Source organism: Mytilus edulis, chromosome 8 (genome assembly GCF_963676685.1).
Source record: "Mytilus edulis chromosome 8, xbMytEdul2.2, whole genome shotgun sequence".
Classification (NCBI taxonomy): Eukaryota; Metazoa; Mollusca; class Bivalvia; order Mytilida; family Mytilidae; genus Mytilus; species Mytilus edulis.
The window spans coordinates 54,501,957-54,517,149 of NC_092351.1; the positions used below are offsets into that span (position 1 = coordinate 54,501,957).

Sequence of the window (15,193 nt, forward strand, 5' to 3'; positions counted from 1 at the left end):
TGACGATCGAATCAAAAAGTTAAAAAGGCCAAACAAAGAGCATTGAGGATTCAAATTTTTGAAAGGTTTTGCCAAATACAGCTATGGTAATCTACATGCCTGGAAATATACGTTTATAAGGCCAAATAAAAATATATGTGTGGTACCAGTTACCTGACCCTCCCGAGTTGATACCCCCGACCCTAGAACTTTTTTTTCCATTTCTGAAAAATAAATTTTCAAATGATCAAATTTTGAGGATTGTGAATTTAAATATTAAATTCCAAGATTGCTGTCATCTGAATTTTCATCAGAAGTATCTGTTATATGTAAAATGCAACAAATTCATAACAGAATGAACAAAATGAACAACTAGAGGCTCTAAAGAGCCTGTGTCGCTCACCTTGGTCTATGTGACTATTAAACAAAGGAAGCAGATGGATTCATGACAAAATTGTATTTTGGTGATGGTGATGTGTTTGTACATCTTACTTTACTGAACATCCTTGCTGCTTACAATTATCTCTATCTATAATGAACTTGGCCCAGTAGTTTCAGTGGAAAATGTTAGTAAAAATTTACAAATTTTATAAAAATTGTTGAAAATTGACTATAAAGGACAATAACTCCTTAGCGGGTCAATTGACCATTTCGGTCATGTTGACTTATTTGTAAATCTTACTTTGCTGAACATTATTGCTGTTTACAGTTTATCTCTATCTATAATAATATTCAAGACAATAACCAAAAACAGCAAAATTTCCTTAAAATTACCAATTTAGGGGCAGCAACCCAACAACGGGTTGTCAGATTCATCTGAAAATTTCGGGGCAGATAGATCTTGACCTGATAAACAAATTAACCCCCATGTCAGATTTGCTCTAAACGCTTTGGTTTTTGAGTTATAAGCCAAAAGCTGCATTTTACCCCTATGTTCTATTTTTAGCCATGGCGGCCATCTTGGTTGGATGGCCGGGTCATCGGACACATTTTTTAAACTAGATACCCCAAAGATGATTGTGGATAAGTTTGGATTAATTTGGCCCAGTAGTTTCAGAGGAGAAGATTTTTGTAAAAGATTACTAAGATTTACGAAAAATGGTTAAAAATTGACTATAAAGGGCAATAACTCCTATATGGGTCAACTGACCATTTCGGTCATGTTGACTTATTTGTAAATCTTACTTTGCTGAACATTATTGCTGTTTACAGTTTATTTTTATCTATAATAATTTTCAAGATAATAACCAAAAACAGTAAAATTTCCTTAAAATGACCAATTCAGGGGCAGGAACCCAACAACTGGTTGTCCGATTTATCTGAAAATTTCAGGGCAGATAGATCTTGACCTGATAAACAATTTAGCACCTGTCAGATTTGCTCTAAACGCTTTGGTTTTTGAGTTATAAGCCAAAAACTGCATTTTACCCCTATGTTCTATTTTTAGCCATGGCGGCCATCTTGGTTGGATGGGTGGGTCATCAGACACATTTTTTAAACTAGATACCCCAAAGATGATTGTGAATAAGTTTGGATTAATTTGGCCCAGTAGTTTCAGAGGAGAAGATTTTTGTAAAAGATTACTAAGATTTACGAAAAATGGTTAAAAATTGACTATAAAGGGCAATAACTCCTAAAGGGGTCAACTGACCATTTCGGTCATGTTGACTTATTTGTAAATCTTACTTTGCTGAACATAATGGCTGTTTACAGTTTATCTCTATCTATAATAATATACAAGATAATAACCAAAAACAGCAAAATTTCCTTAAAATTACCAATTCAGGGGCAGCAACCCAACAACAGGTTGTCAGATTCATCTGAAAATTTCAGGGTAGATAGATCTTGACCTGATAAACAATTTAGCACCTGTCAGATTTGCTCTAAATGCTTTGGTTTTTAAGTTATAAGCCAAAAACTGCATTTTACCCCTATGTTCTATTTTTAGCCGTGGCGGCCATCTTGGTTGGTTGGCCGGGTCACCGGACACATTTTTTAAACTAGATACCCCAAAGATAATTGTGGCCAAGTTTGGATAAATTTGGCCCAGTAGTTTCAGAGGAGAAGATTTTTGTAAAAGATTATTAAGATTTACGAAAAATGGTTAAAAATTGACTATAAAGGGCAATAACTCCTAAAGGGGTCAACTGATCATTTCGGTCATGTTGACTTATTTGTAAATCTTACTTTGCTGAACATTATTGCTGTTTACAGTTTATTTTTATCTATAATAATTTTCAAGATAATAACCAAAAACAGTAAAATTTCCTTAAAATGACCAATTCAGGGGCAGGAACCCAACAACTGGTTGTCCGATTTATCTGAAAATTTCAGGGCAGATAGATCTTGACCTGATAAACAATTTAGCACCTGTCAGATTTGCTCTAAACGCTTTGGTTTTTGAGTTATAAGCCAAAAACTGCATTTTACCCCTATGTTCTATTTTTAGCCATGGCGGCCATCTTGGTTGGATGGGTGGGTCATCAGACACATTTTTTAAACTAGATACCCCAAAGATGATTGTGAATAAGTTTGGATTAATTTGGCCCAGTAGTTTCAGAGGAGAAGATTTTTGTAAAAGATTACTAAGATTTACGAAAAATGGTTAAAAATTGACTATAAAGGGCAATAACTCCTAAAGGGGTCAACTGACCATTTCGGTCATGTTGACTTATTTGTAAATCTTACTTTGCTGAACATAATGGCTGTTTACAGTTTATCTCTATCTATAATAATATACAAGATAATAACCAAAAACAGCAAAATTTCCTTAAAATTACCAATTCAGGGGCAGCAACCCAACAACAGGTTGTCAGATTCATCTGAAAATTTCAGGGTAGATAGATCTTGACCTGATAAACAATTTAGCACCTGTCAGATTTGCTCTAAATGCTTTGGTTTTTAAGTTATAAGCCAAAAACTGCATTTTACCCCTATGTTCTATTTTTAGCCGTGGCGGCCATCTTGGTTGGTTGGCCGGGTCACCGGACACATTTTTTAAACTAGATACCCCAAAGATAATTGTGGCCAAGTTTGGATAAATTTGGCCCAGTAGTTTCAGAGGAGAAGATTTTTGTAAAAGATTATTAAGATTTACGAAAAATGGTTAAAAATTGACTATAAAGGGCAATAACTCCTAAAGGGGTCAACTGATCATTTCGGTCATGTTGACTTATTTGTAAATCTTACTTTGCTGAACATTATTGCTGTTTACAGTTTATTTTTATCTATAATAATTTTCAAGATAATAACCAAAAACAGTAAAATTTCCTTAAAATGACCAATTCAGGGGCAGGAACCCAACAACTGGTTGTCCGATTTATCTGAAAATTTCAGGGCAGATAGATCTTGACCTGATAAACAATTTAGCACCTGTCAGATTTGCTCTAAACGCTTTGGTTTTTGAGTTATAAGCCAAAAACTGCATTTTACCCCTATGTTCTATTTTTAGCCATGGCGGCCATCTTGGTTGGATGGGTGGGTCATCAGACACATTTTTTAAACTAGATACCCCAAAGATGATTGTGAATAAGTTTGGATTAATTTGGCCCAGTAGTTTCAGAGGAGAAGATTTTTGTAAAAGATTACTAAGATTTACGAAAAATGGTTAAAAATTGACTATAAAGGGCAATAACTCCTAAAGGGGTCAACTGACCATTTCGGTCATGTTGACTTATTTGTAAATCTTACTTTGCTGAACATAATGGCTGTTTACAGTTTATCTCTATCTATAATAATATACAAGATAATAACCAAAAACAGCAAAATTTCCTTAAAATTACCAATTCAGGGGCAGCAACCCAACAACAGGTTGTCAGATTCATCTGAAAATTTCAGGGTAGATAGATCTTGACCTGATAAACAATTTAGCACCTGTCAGATTTGCTCTAAATGCTTTGGTTTTTAAGTTATAAGCCAAAAACTGCATTTTACCCCTATGTTCTATTTTTAGCCGTGGCGGCCATCTTGGTTGGTTGGCCGGGTCACCGGACACATTTTTTAAACTAGATACCCCAAAGATAATTGTGGCCAAGTTTGGATAAATTTGGCCCAGTAGTTTCAGAGGAGAAGATTTTTGTAAAAGATTATTAAGATTTACGAAAAATGGTTAAAAATTGACTATAAAGGGCAATAACTCCTAAAGGGGTCAACTGATCATTTCGGTCATGTTGACTTATTTGTAAATCTTACTTTGCTGAACATTATTGCTGTTTACTGTTTATCTCTATCTATAATAATATTCAAGATAATAACCAAAAACAGCAAAATTTCCTTAAAATTACTAATTCAGGGGCAGCAACCCAACAACGGGTTATCCGATTCATCTGAAAATTTCAGGGCAGATAGATCTTGACCTGTTACACAAGTTTACCCCATGTCAGATTTGCTCTAAATGCTTTGGTTTTTGAGTTATAAGCCAAAAACTGCATTTTACCCCTATGTTCTATTTTTAGCCATGGCGGCCATCTTGGATGGATGGCCGGGTCACTGGACACATTTTTTAAACTAGATACCCCAATGATGATTTTGGCCAAGTTTGGTGTAATTTGGCCCAGTAGTTTCAGAGGAGAAGATTTTTGTAAAAGTTAACGACGCCAGACGACGGACGACAGACGACGGACGACGGACGACGGACGCCAAGTGATGGGAAAAGCTCAAGCTAAAAAAAGAAACGACTGTTTATTTAACAACCAAACTCATGTAAAATGGCGAACTTCCGGTTTAGGCGTATATTATCCCGGAAACAATTTCGGTTAAAACAGGATTTTTTTCCGGATTTTGACATTACAAAATAAAAAGTAATAAAAAAAAAAATGCCGCCCTACGGACCTTATTATTTAAATGGATGTAACTGGAACCACACATATATTTTAATTTGGCCTAAGTTGAAGTGTGATCATAAAGGAAATCACATGTTGATACGTAGAATTAGAGCTTGCTGTATTGTGTTGGACATAGTATTCTTAATATTTGTGATCATTTGTCCTCTTGGTACCTTATTCCTTCTCTTTGAAACAAGAATGTGTCCATAATACACGGATGTCCCATCCGCACAATCATTTTCTATGCTCAATGGACCGTGGAAATGGGGGTAAATCTCTAATTTGGCATAAAAATTATAATGATCATATCATAGGGAACATGTGTACTAAGTTTCAAGTTGATTGGACTTAAACTTCAACCAAAACTACCTTGACCAAAAACTTAAATCTTAAGCCGTACAGATGGATGGACAAACAGACGCACAGACCAGAAAACATAATGCCCATAAAAGAGGGACGAAAGATACCAGAGGAACAATCAAACTCATAAATCGAAAATAAACTGACAAGCCATGGCTAAAAATGAAAGAAGACAAAATGACAAACAATAGAACACATGACACAACATAGAAAACTAAAGAATAAGCAACACGAACCCCACCAAAAAGTAGGGGTGATCTCAGGTGCTCTGGAAGGGTAAGCAAATCCTGATCCACATGTGGCACCCGTAGGGCCTTTAAAAAACGAAAAATGAAGTTTTCTTTAATTTTGGGAAAAAAATTCTAGTTCCGATCCAATATCTCTTGAACATTTTAGTATCATCCAAATTACAAAATTAATCAACTAGCTCTACATACTTCTCTTGGGTGAAGTTAAATATGCTCAAATTTCAAATAAAATCATCCTCAAGTAAATTAGGTTTGTCAATTGTGAGAGAAAATCTTCCTTTTCATCAGAGACAGATTCTGTCCATATCTGAATCAATATATCCACACTTCAAATTTATTGTAATTACATGGGTAATTAAAGTTATGCAATTCTGATAATTTCATAAAAAAGTTGACATCTGTCAAATACATCATTATCATCTAAAATGGATCTAGCACTTATATTGTAATAGGCCAAATAATTGTGGAATATGTCAAGCGAGGTCCATAGGGATTAATGTTAATGATGTGGTTTTTAACCTGTTTATATAAAATGGATATGGTGTTGAAGTTATTCATGATCTTCCAATTGGTGCTTTTTCCATGAAATATTTGGCGTCATAAAGCAAATATCTTCATGTTACAATGTCCTATGACACAAGGTCAACATGTACAGTGACAGTTCATTCATAAAATTGAAATTGGAAACTTGTCTATTTTAACCTCTATTTATCTCTCTGCACCTGGGAGATTGTAACATCAGCCCTGTAATGTCATTTAAGTATGTTCATTTTTGATTGATTGATTGATTGATTGATTGATTGATTGATTGTTGTTTGTTTTATGCACCAGTAGCAAATACTTGTGTACACAAATTCAGGGCGAGAGTAAATTAACAATAATAATACTATAGGTAGGGGTTCAACACAGGATAAAGATGAAGAATATTCAAAGCCACTGAAAAATGAAAGAATGTTTGGAAAAAGGGCAGAAATATTATCCATACACAGGCCACCTACGAATCCCCCAACTAGTTATTGCGAGGGTTTATTAGCATGCACAGAGCATGGCACTCTACATGCAACATCAGATTGAACATTCCTATTCCAACAGGAAGTGGATGTGTATCTATACAATCCACAAAACCAAAAGGAGGCCTTTCTTAATCAAAAGGTTTACTGCCAGACAGGAGAATTCTAACCATATTTATATACCCCAGTCAATCATTCAGGTTTATAATCTACAAGAAAAATACTGACATTTTTACTCTCCAATAAAAACATTGCAAACATTTCCGAAAATTTACAGTGCACATAGATGTGACACCAACACATTAACAAAAAATATCCAAACAAAAGAATTTAACAAAGGATTGATCCTCATCTTTCAAAAATTATCAAACAATTTCTGAATGGTAAAAGACACATTTCTTAAAAAAGAATTTTTTCTTTTTTCTTTTGTGTACTAATTTTAGCACTAAATTATGCAAAGTATTCACGTGTCAACTTTGTGTTTTAAACCCCAAGATGTGTATAACTACAAAACATCTATTATAATTATATGATAAAGTGTATATGATATGGCAGTTGTAATATTAAACAGAGTATCCAGTGGCGGATCCAGGGGGGGGGGTTGGAACCCCCCCTTTTTTTGGGCCGATCAATGCATTTGAATGGGAGCATATAGTTGGAACCCCCCCCTTTACTGTGGGTTGGGAACCCCCACTTTTTAGAATGGCTGGATCCGCCACTGGTATCAACTCTCAACCAATATAAACCAGAGAATCATAACCTTTGGTAGAAAAACTGTCAGTCCTAATCAGTTAAGTTTGGAGTAAATAAACACCTGCTACAAGCGTGGTTCAAACTCATAACCTTAGTGTTGACTGGTTAGTGATACAACAAATAAACTCCTTAGACCCCTAATCCACAGATGCCCATCATTTAAAGAGGAAGAGGTACATTTGTCATTATCAAATTGTTTTGGAATCAGCGTTTAAGGTGGTATGGGTGTCTTCCTCCATCTTGGATTGTAAAAAACAGAGAATCAAAGGTCCAGATTTTCCATCAAGTTAGCAAAATTTGATGCAGGAATGCAGATGTTTAATATACATTTTCATTTAAAAGTACCAATTTATAAGAATATAACTTCTAAATATTGATATTTTTGTAAATGTTAATTATTTTTGGTTGTTTTTAATTTTTTTTTAAATTGGCATTTTTAAGGGAGGTAACTCTAAAAAAGTGCATTTTCTGAAGGATTCTGTATGGAATTTTCTTCTTTGTATTTTAGCCGGAAAAAACGTACGGTGACCCTATCTTTTCTTTTGATATTCTCAAAGCAGTGTCTGAACGCTATCTTTTCCTGAGGTATTTAACAGTTCTATCATTTTGTTTAGTTTCTAATCACAAAATGGTGATTTTTCCTGTATAATCCATACAAAATGTGTCATTTTGTCCCGTCCTGTAGCTTGAGAAAATGTGCGGTGACCTATCATTTTTATTATATTTTTCAACATGTATCAATAGATACAACGTTTTGGCAAAGTATGAACAAATTCTATCATTTTTATTTTAGACTCCCATACCACCTTAATTGCGATAAAGAATAATATAAGACATTCAAAACTCAAAATTACTTTTAACTTAAGCTTGTTGTTCACAATCAGTCAAACCCATTTCACCCTTTCTGCCAGGCCCAAATAACTTGCAAAGCATAATTTTCCTAATCAACTGTGGTCATTAAAATGTAACCAAGGCTTTATTTGTCATGAATATGCATTTCCATTCTCAATTTCATCTAGGTATGATAATAAAAATTCAAGTTTGCAGTAAGTGTGCTTAAATTTAATTGGATGATTTTCAGAGCAAAAAAGCATGACACCTTTTAACACGCATTTTGGCCTGATATGATCAGGGGTTGGCAACTATTAGGGGCACGTCTGTGTAATCCTTCATATATACAGAGACCCAAACCCTCCTTTCCTGTGTAGAGGTATTATAAAATTGTAGATAAGAGTATTTAATTACTAAGTTCAACTTACCATGAGAATGATCTCCCTTTTCATCTACTTCCTGTATTTGCAATGCTTGTTTCTTGCTTTTTATCAGAGCTTCCATCGACTCTTTCTCATCTGCATTCAGATCCAACCCATTTTCTTTGACCACGACAACATTTTCTTCATCTTCCTGCTCAGTGGCTCCATCTGTTGCTTTTTTGTTTTTTCCTCCTCGTGTCTTTACTCTCTTCTTCCTTACAACTGAAAAATAAAACATAATATGGGATTGATATGAATAGCATTGGTAATGGTAAATTTAAGGCACCTCTCTGAGGTACAAAAAGACATTTTCGAAATGTCTTGATTGGGCTATTTTTGGAGGGAATTTATTTTCATGATAAACACCTATCAGAATCGGGAATTTAATGACTAATTTTTCGGGATATGGGAAAGAATGATTTATTTGTTTTTGGAATTTGGGATGATACCCCCTCCTTCTGCCCCTCACCTCTAGGTCATTATGATACATGAAAATTCTACCACTGCATCAAGTGTGAAACAATATCCTTCCACTCCAGATAGTAGAAAGTTTTATATTTAGGCACCTGGCTTGCTGAGCTTTTAAAATACTAAAAATATAACTGTTGGGAGTGTATTTGGGTGTACCAATGCATGACACAGAATTACTACTAAACATCTGTAATGAAAAATAAGAAAATAAGCCCTTTAAGTTTACTAAACCATAGCACATATCAAATGAAGGGAATTCAAATTTACTGATATCCAAGATCATTAAGGGCCTCTTTTGCTATGACAATAGCAGCAAAGTAGTTCAAGCATCTTAATATCATCTATAAAAGGGAACTTAGGTGTACACTGAACCAGGTTTCTCTTTACTAAAGGGTGATCAAGGGTGTAAATCTGTGGTTTTGTACAATACATCAAATATGCATTCTGAAATAATGAGTTAGTTGGCTGATGCTAACGCTAAAATTTGTCACATCTTGATGTTTTTGACCATTGGATGTTGACTGCACTGGTCTTTAATTGTTTCTGTTGAATAAATTTAAAGCTTTTACAAACTTGAGATAATTTACAAGTGGACAAATTTTAAAGGCATCTGTCTATTGTTGAAGACGTTGTACGTTGCTCTCTAAATATCCTTTGGTCATTTCTGCTGTGAAGTTACTGTCTAATATAATTGATGTATACCCCAAATCTACTTTTATTCATATGAACTATGGACATAATATTGAAACTGTCAGTTAAGGGGGTAGACCTTGGTTCAGGGAGATAACTCTTTAAATCAGTTATGCGTTTGTTAAAGTCAAGTTTTGTCAATGAATTTTAAGCATTTTCCTGAAACAGATTGGAAATAATCTATGTATCCAAGAAGCTTAGAACATATTTATGAAAATGGCAGACACAAACGTACTGATGATTTTAAGAGTTATTTCCCTTAACCTAGGTCTACCTCCTTAAAACATAGAATTTCTAAATGTGAACTGGCAATGTTTCTTCTACATTTTTTAAAAACACTTTGAATCAAATAAATGACTGACAGACCATTAGTGTCAGTTATTTTTTTACTGTTCATAATTTTAAGACAGATATTTATAAATTTTTGCAACATCTATCTTGACTAACTAAGTGACTGTGAACACAAGGTATACTTTTGGGAAATTTTAAGGACTAATTCTGGCACTGATTAACACAGCATTGTCCTTAACAGTCTTCAAAACAGACTTCAATGTTCCCAGTAACTGTCAGTCCTGTTTACAAAAGACTGGGGACGTCACCTGCAGTTGGGTATCATACTGTTTCCCCACTCATAAGTCAAAGTATCTGAAAACAGGAAGTGGTGGTCTGACAGCTCCAAAGAGTCCTCTCAGATTAAAGGATAAAGGCAGATTTTACAGTATTGTGTTCTGTCTCCTACTTTCATGTTGCTAACGTGACGGAGACAAAAATAAGTAACGTTAGCGACATTTGGACATGTAACATGAGCAACAACATCTTTAAAAGTTCAAATGTATGCACACAGTGATGTTTAATATATGCCTGAAGTAATAAAATTGTACAGTCTGGTTTAGAATTTCTAAATATACAGAATGTCATTTGCAGGTGTACTTTATATCAAATGAATACACATGAAACCAATTCGTAATAGTAACATTAGCAACATCTACTATCAGGACATTACGTTTTGTTGCGAACGTCTTTTTGATGGACGGAATACATTTAAGGTCCTCTTGTAACGATATTACATACAACTAACCTTCTTTGCTACCCCATCATGTGAAGGAACTGACTCCGAATCTAATTCTGCAAAGGGCGATATCGTAACTCCTATACAGGAGAGTTACAGATCTAAATATATGTTGCTCACGTGACACTGATTTGGACGGAAACCTCAAGTAGTAACGTTCGCAAAAAATAAAACAGCCAATGATATTGATTCCTCAAGTCCTTTGACCCCCTTACGTCATCCAAATTTAATATGATTGCTATTTTCAATTATTTATAAAACCCGGGATAAAAATAACTACAATTGCCTGTCTGAGAACCAACAAGAAAATTGCGATCGTGACATACGACAATGGACGGAAAAGACGTGACGTTAGCAACAATATTATTTAATTACCTTTTTTAGCCTTTACCAATAAAAATCTGCCTTAAAGTTATGATTAAAACACAAAAGAAGACTTTTTATTAAAATATAAGTCCATGTGATAAGGCTCAACTTATAAATAATACTTCAAAATTCCACTCCAAATAAGCTGGATGTCAGTAAAGTAGGTCATGATGTCTATTCCATGTCCAATATTTTGAAATTGAAAACCCTCTAATTCTAACAAAAAACACAAGCACAGAGTAATTTTTATTTTTATTTACTCAGAAAGACACATTTTATTCAATAACATAATGCATTACTCCATTACACAGTCTGTTTCACAGTTTCAGCAATTGCTTTTTTGATGGATACAAAAAAACAATAATTCCTTCTTATTGTAAAATCTGCCTATATGATTATTCACAGCAAAGCTCCTGACCAAAAAAGAAGTATTTTTGTTACTACTATGTATGTTCAGGTTGATACCTCCATTATTCGGAGTTCCCCTCGAAAAAGCTGCGAGGGTACAGCGGTAACCATGAACACTACCTAACAGGATTAATGGAGATGTGTCACTAACATATGTACAACCCACCACTTAGGACAAATCTCCGAACCAAGACCACGGTAGTGTTAGGACACTAGGAAGTCTGTTATTATGGTGGAGGAAGCCAAATTATACTAGGAGAGAACCACCGGGCAACTCGTTGGGAACAGAAAAACCAAAGAGATATCTGAGGATTGATCTCCTGGTTGAAGCCGGGAGCCACTTCGACCAACCAAGGCCCCCAAAGTACCCATTCTAGTTTTAAAACTCCAGTATGGGTACCAGAGATGTGTGGGGAGGGTGAAAATCACCCTTCTAATGTACCGGTACTGAAATTTCCAGTTCCCCGAGTCAGGATCGAACTCGGGACCTTCAGTATTGTAGCCATTGGTCTAAACCACTATAGACTACTAACCCACTTCTTCAAGTATTTGCTGGACAGACAGATGGACACAATGATGCCCATATAGACCCCACTCCTAGAGAAGGGTAAGTAGTTCACCTCTTACTAAAATCTTACCATTTGTTTCAGATGGTAGGTGATCTGTTAATCTCCATTTATGGAAAGAAAAATCTTCTCCACCTGTAAAAACAACATCCTTTTCCTGACCACTCCACTGTACGGTGAGTAACCTCCCCTTGTGTCCACGGTAACATGCTAACATCTGCTCTGTTTCAATGCTCCAAACCTTAAACAAATAATGAACATTTGTTTTGGTAAGAATGTTCAAAATGCTAATTATCAATAAATAGAATAACAGGATTTATGTAGAAAATAGGAATTATGTAAAAAACAGAAAATAAATAGACTGATAAGATACTCCCATTCATCAAGGAACTGAAATGTAGAGCTATAACTACGGGAACTGTGACCAATGCCCACAAAATTATACCCCTATTCTTGCAAAGTTCATGATTTACTAAGGGAAACCAAAAAAAAATAATTCAGAAAAAAAACAAAAAATATGAACTATGGCATTATATGGTAAAGAATCTGAGAAGGTTTTATTTTAAATTAAAATTGGGGGTTAAGGACTTAATTGTAAAGACAATTTTTTGTAAACCCTAAAAATTATTCAGATGCAAAAATGAAATTGATGTAAGATTCTGTGAAGGTTTCTCCAAATTTTGTCAAAGGGTTCAAGAGCAGTTGTGGATACAAATGTGGGATAAAAGGATGAATGAACCCCCCCTTCCCAAAATACCGCCTATTTTAGAAAGCATTGAGTTAAATAACAAATTGTACAACACCATAACCGACCGACTCAGATTATTTGAAATACATCAAAATATCCAATGCAAAAAAATATGAATGTTTATTACAAATCAGGGGTTATCTATCCTTCCCAAACTATGAATAGAAACCTATGGCACTATTAAAATACCACCTTCCAGTAACTAAAAAGGAACTTTTTGTGAATACTTGAAGTTGTTGGTTTCAACAAATTCTGCATACAAGCTTATAAGAAATTTGTATTTTGTTGAATACTCAATCAAGTGGTTCATTTAAATCCGCGAAATCCAAAAAAATATCCAACTCCTAAGTAACAAGAATGTGTCCTCAGTACACGAATGCCCCACTCGCACTTTCATTTTCTATGTTCAGTGGACCCTGACATTGGGATAAAAACTCTAATTTGGCATTAAAATTAGTAAGATCATATCATAGGGAACATGTGTACTAAGTTTGAAGTTGATTGGACTTCAACTTCATCAAAAACTACCTTGACCAAAAACTTTAACCTGAAGCGGGACAGACGGACGAACAGACGGACGGACGGACGAACAGACGGACGGACGAACAGACGGACAGATGCACAGATCAGAAAACATAATGCCCCTCTACTATTGTAGGTGGGGTATAATAATGAATATATGTAGCCAATATTTTCCCTTGAGATTGATTTTAAATACCCATCAATACCCTTGACCTTTAGTCATGACTTTATATGCAATATCCACTTCATGACTGATATAGATCCCACAACAGCCAATATTTCTACTTTTCCCTTAAGCTTGATTTAAACACCCGTCAATATCCATTCTCCCTTATCAGTCATCACTTTATATTCTACCATAGAGCTAAACAGATATTGCTGTGCGAAATTAAAGACTAAGATTAAAAACTCCCAGAAAAACTTGAGGTGGTTCATTCTTCTTCTTCTTTCAGTAACTTCCTCCTGTGGTTAGGAGCACATCAATTTCTTGATTATTACACTACAGAAAGATAACTCTGTAAAAATCAGCTGAATGTTTTTATCACGTTCTATTGTTAAGGAAATATAAAGCTCCTCAATGAGCAAAATTAATGTTTATCAAACTGCTATATATCTAATGAATTTTTTCCGATAAAATATGTGGTTCAATATTTTTTTTGAAATTTTTATATTTTTGTCAAAGGGTCAAAGTAAATATTTCGTCAAAATTTTATGAAAATTAAACAAGCCAAATTAATTTTAGTCAAGATGTTTGGTACCACCATAAGTAGACAACAACTCCACACTCCGATATCTTTGACTATTAAGTACTAACCATTGCCTGCCCATCATAGGACGATGATGCTATGAATCCATCACAGTGTGTACTCCATGACAGACCGGTAATTCTGTGACAATGACCTCTCAAGGACTTCCACGGTTCAGTTATAATCAGGAGTTCTTTTCCATCTTTATCAGATTCTGAAAATAGTAAAATATAAATTTCTCTTATTCTATGTTGATTAATACATTCCAAACCCTTAAATGTTTATTCATGATGTTCTTGTTCTGCAATTATTCTATACCTCTTTTCTGTTCTTTAATAGTCATTGATGTAGTATTGGAGCATAAAACCATGCATGATTATCCCACATAAAAAAAATTAACCACATATCGAAAAACACTGTAGAGAAGAGACGATACCTACGATGACCTTTAACTGCCAACTTCTACATTATTTTGTCTATGGTGAAGATTTGTCTCATTGTCAATCATACCACATCTTCTTATTTTTACATTGGTGCATATCATTTAAAGGACTTGTAATCACCTTGACCTTTCAGCTAGATATTTAAATCTTATCTGAGACATATACTGTGAACAAGAACCCACTAAAGAACTCATCTCCTACTGTGAACATAAATATTCTAAATAGTTAAATGCACAAACTTTTCACTCTGACGGAGGTTAAATTCATCCATTTACCAAAATGTGTACCCAGCACATCAATGTTGTTGCCTTGTTCACAATCTCTGTGTGGGAGATATTTTTTTGTTTATCTCAAAGTACCCATTAAGTGAAAGTTTTAACCCCAGCCTGAATATTTCTATTCATACAGTATAATATAGATATAGATTCTACCACAGCATCAAGTGTGATCGATATTTATCCACTCGAGACATATAAATTTTAAAATTTATAAGGCAAGGCTTGCCGAGCATTTTAAATATTTAAAATTTAACTGTTGAGAGTGGATAAATATCGTATTACACAAGATTTGGTGGTGGAATCTGTTTCTCTAATGATTTTCTAACAATATGCAGGCAAACACTTATTCCTTCTCTTTGAATGATCTTCAAAAAGATGTGTTCTTTCTATGTGACGTCATCAGGCATGGTCGCCTTTTTTCATGCCATCACAATAGGAAATTCAGAGGAAAGCAAGAAAA

At 34.6% G+C, this 15,193-nt stretch overlaps 1 protein-coding gene across 1 annotated transcript in view; it reads right to left on the reverse strand.

Moving 5' to 3' along the window:
- LOC139485895 (gem-associated protein 5-like) overlaps window positions 1-15,193 on the reverse strand; it is a 178,831-nt gene that overhangs the window by 125,284 nt on the left and 38,354 nt on the right. The window contains exons 13-15 of the mRNA XM_071270551.1: window positions 14,081-14,226; window positions 12,069-12,237; window positions 8,433-8,648 (exon numbers count right to left, since the gene is read on the reverse strand). Of these exons, the coding sequence (XP_071126652.1) occupies window positions 8,433-8,648; window positions 12,069-12,237; window positions 14,081-14,226 (531 nt within the window). The remainder of the gene's footprint in view (window positions 1-8,432; window positions 8,649-12,068; window positions 12,238-14,080; window positions 14,227-15,193) is intronic.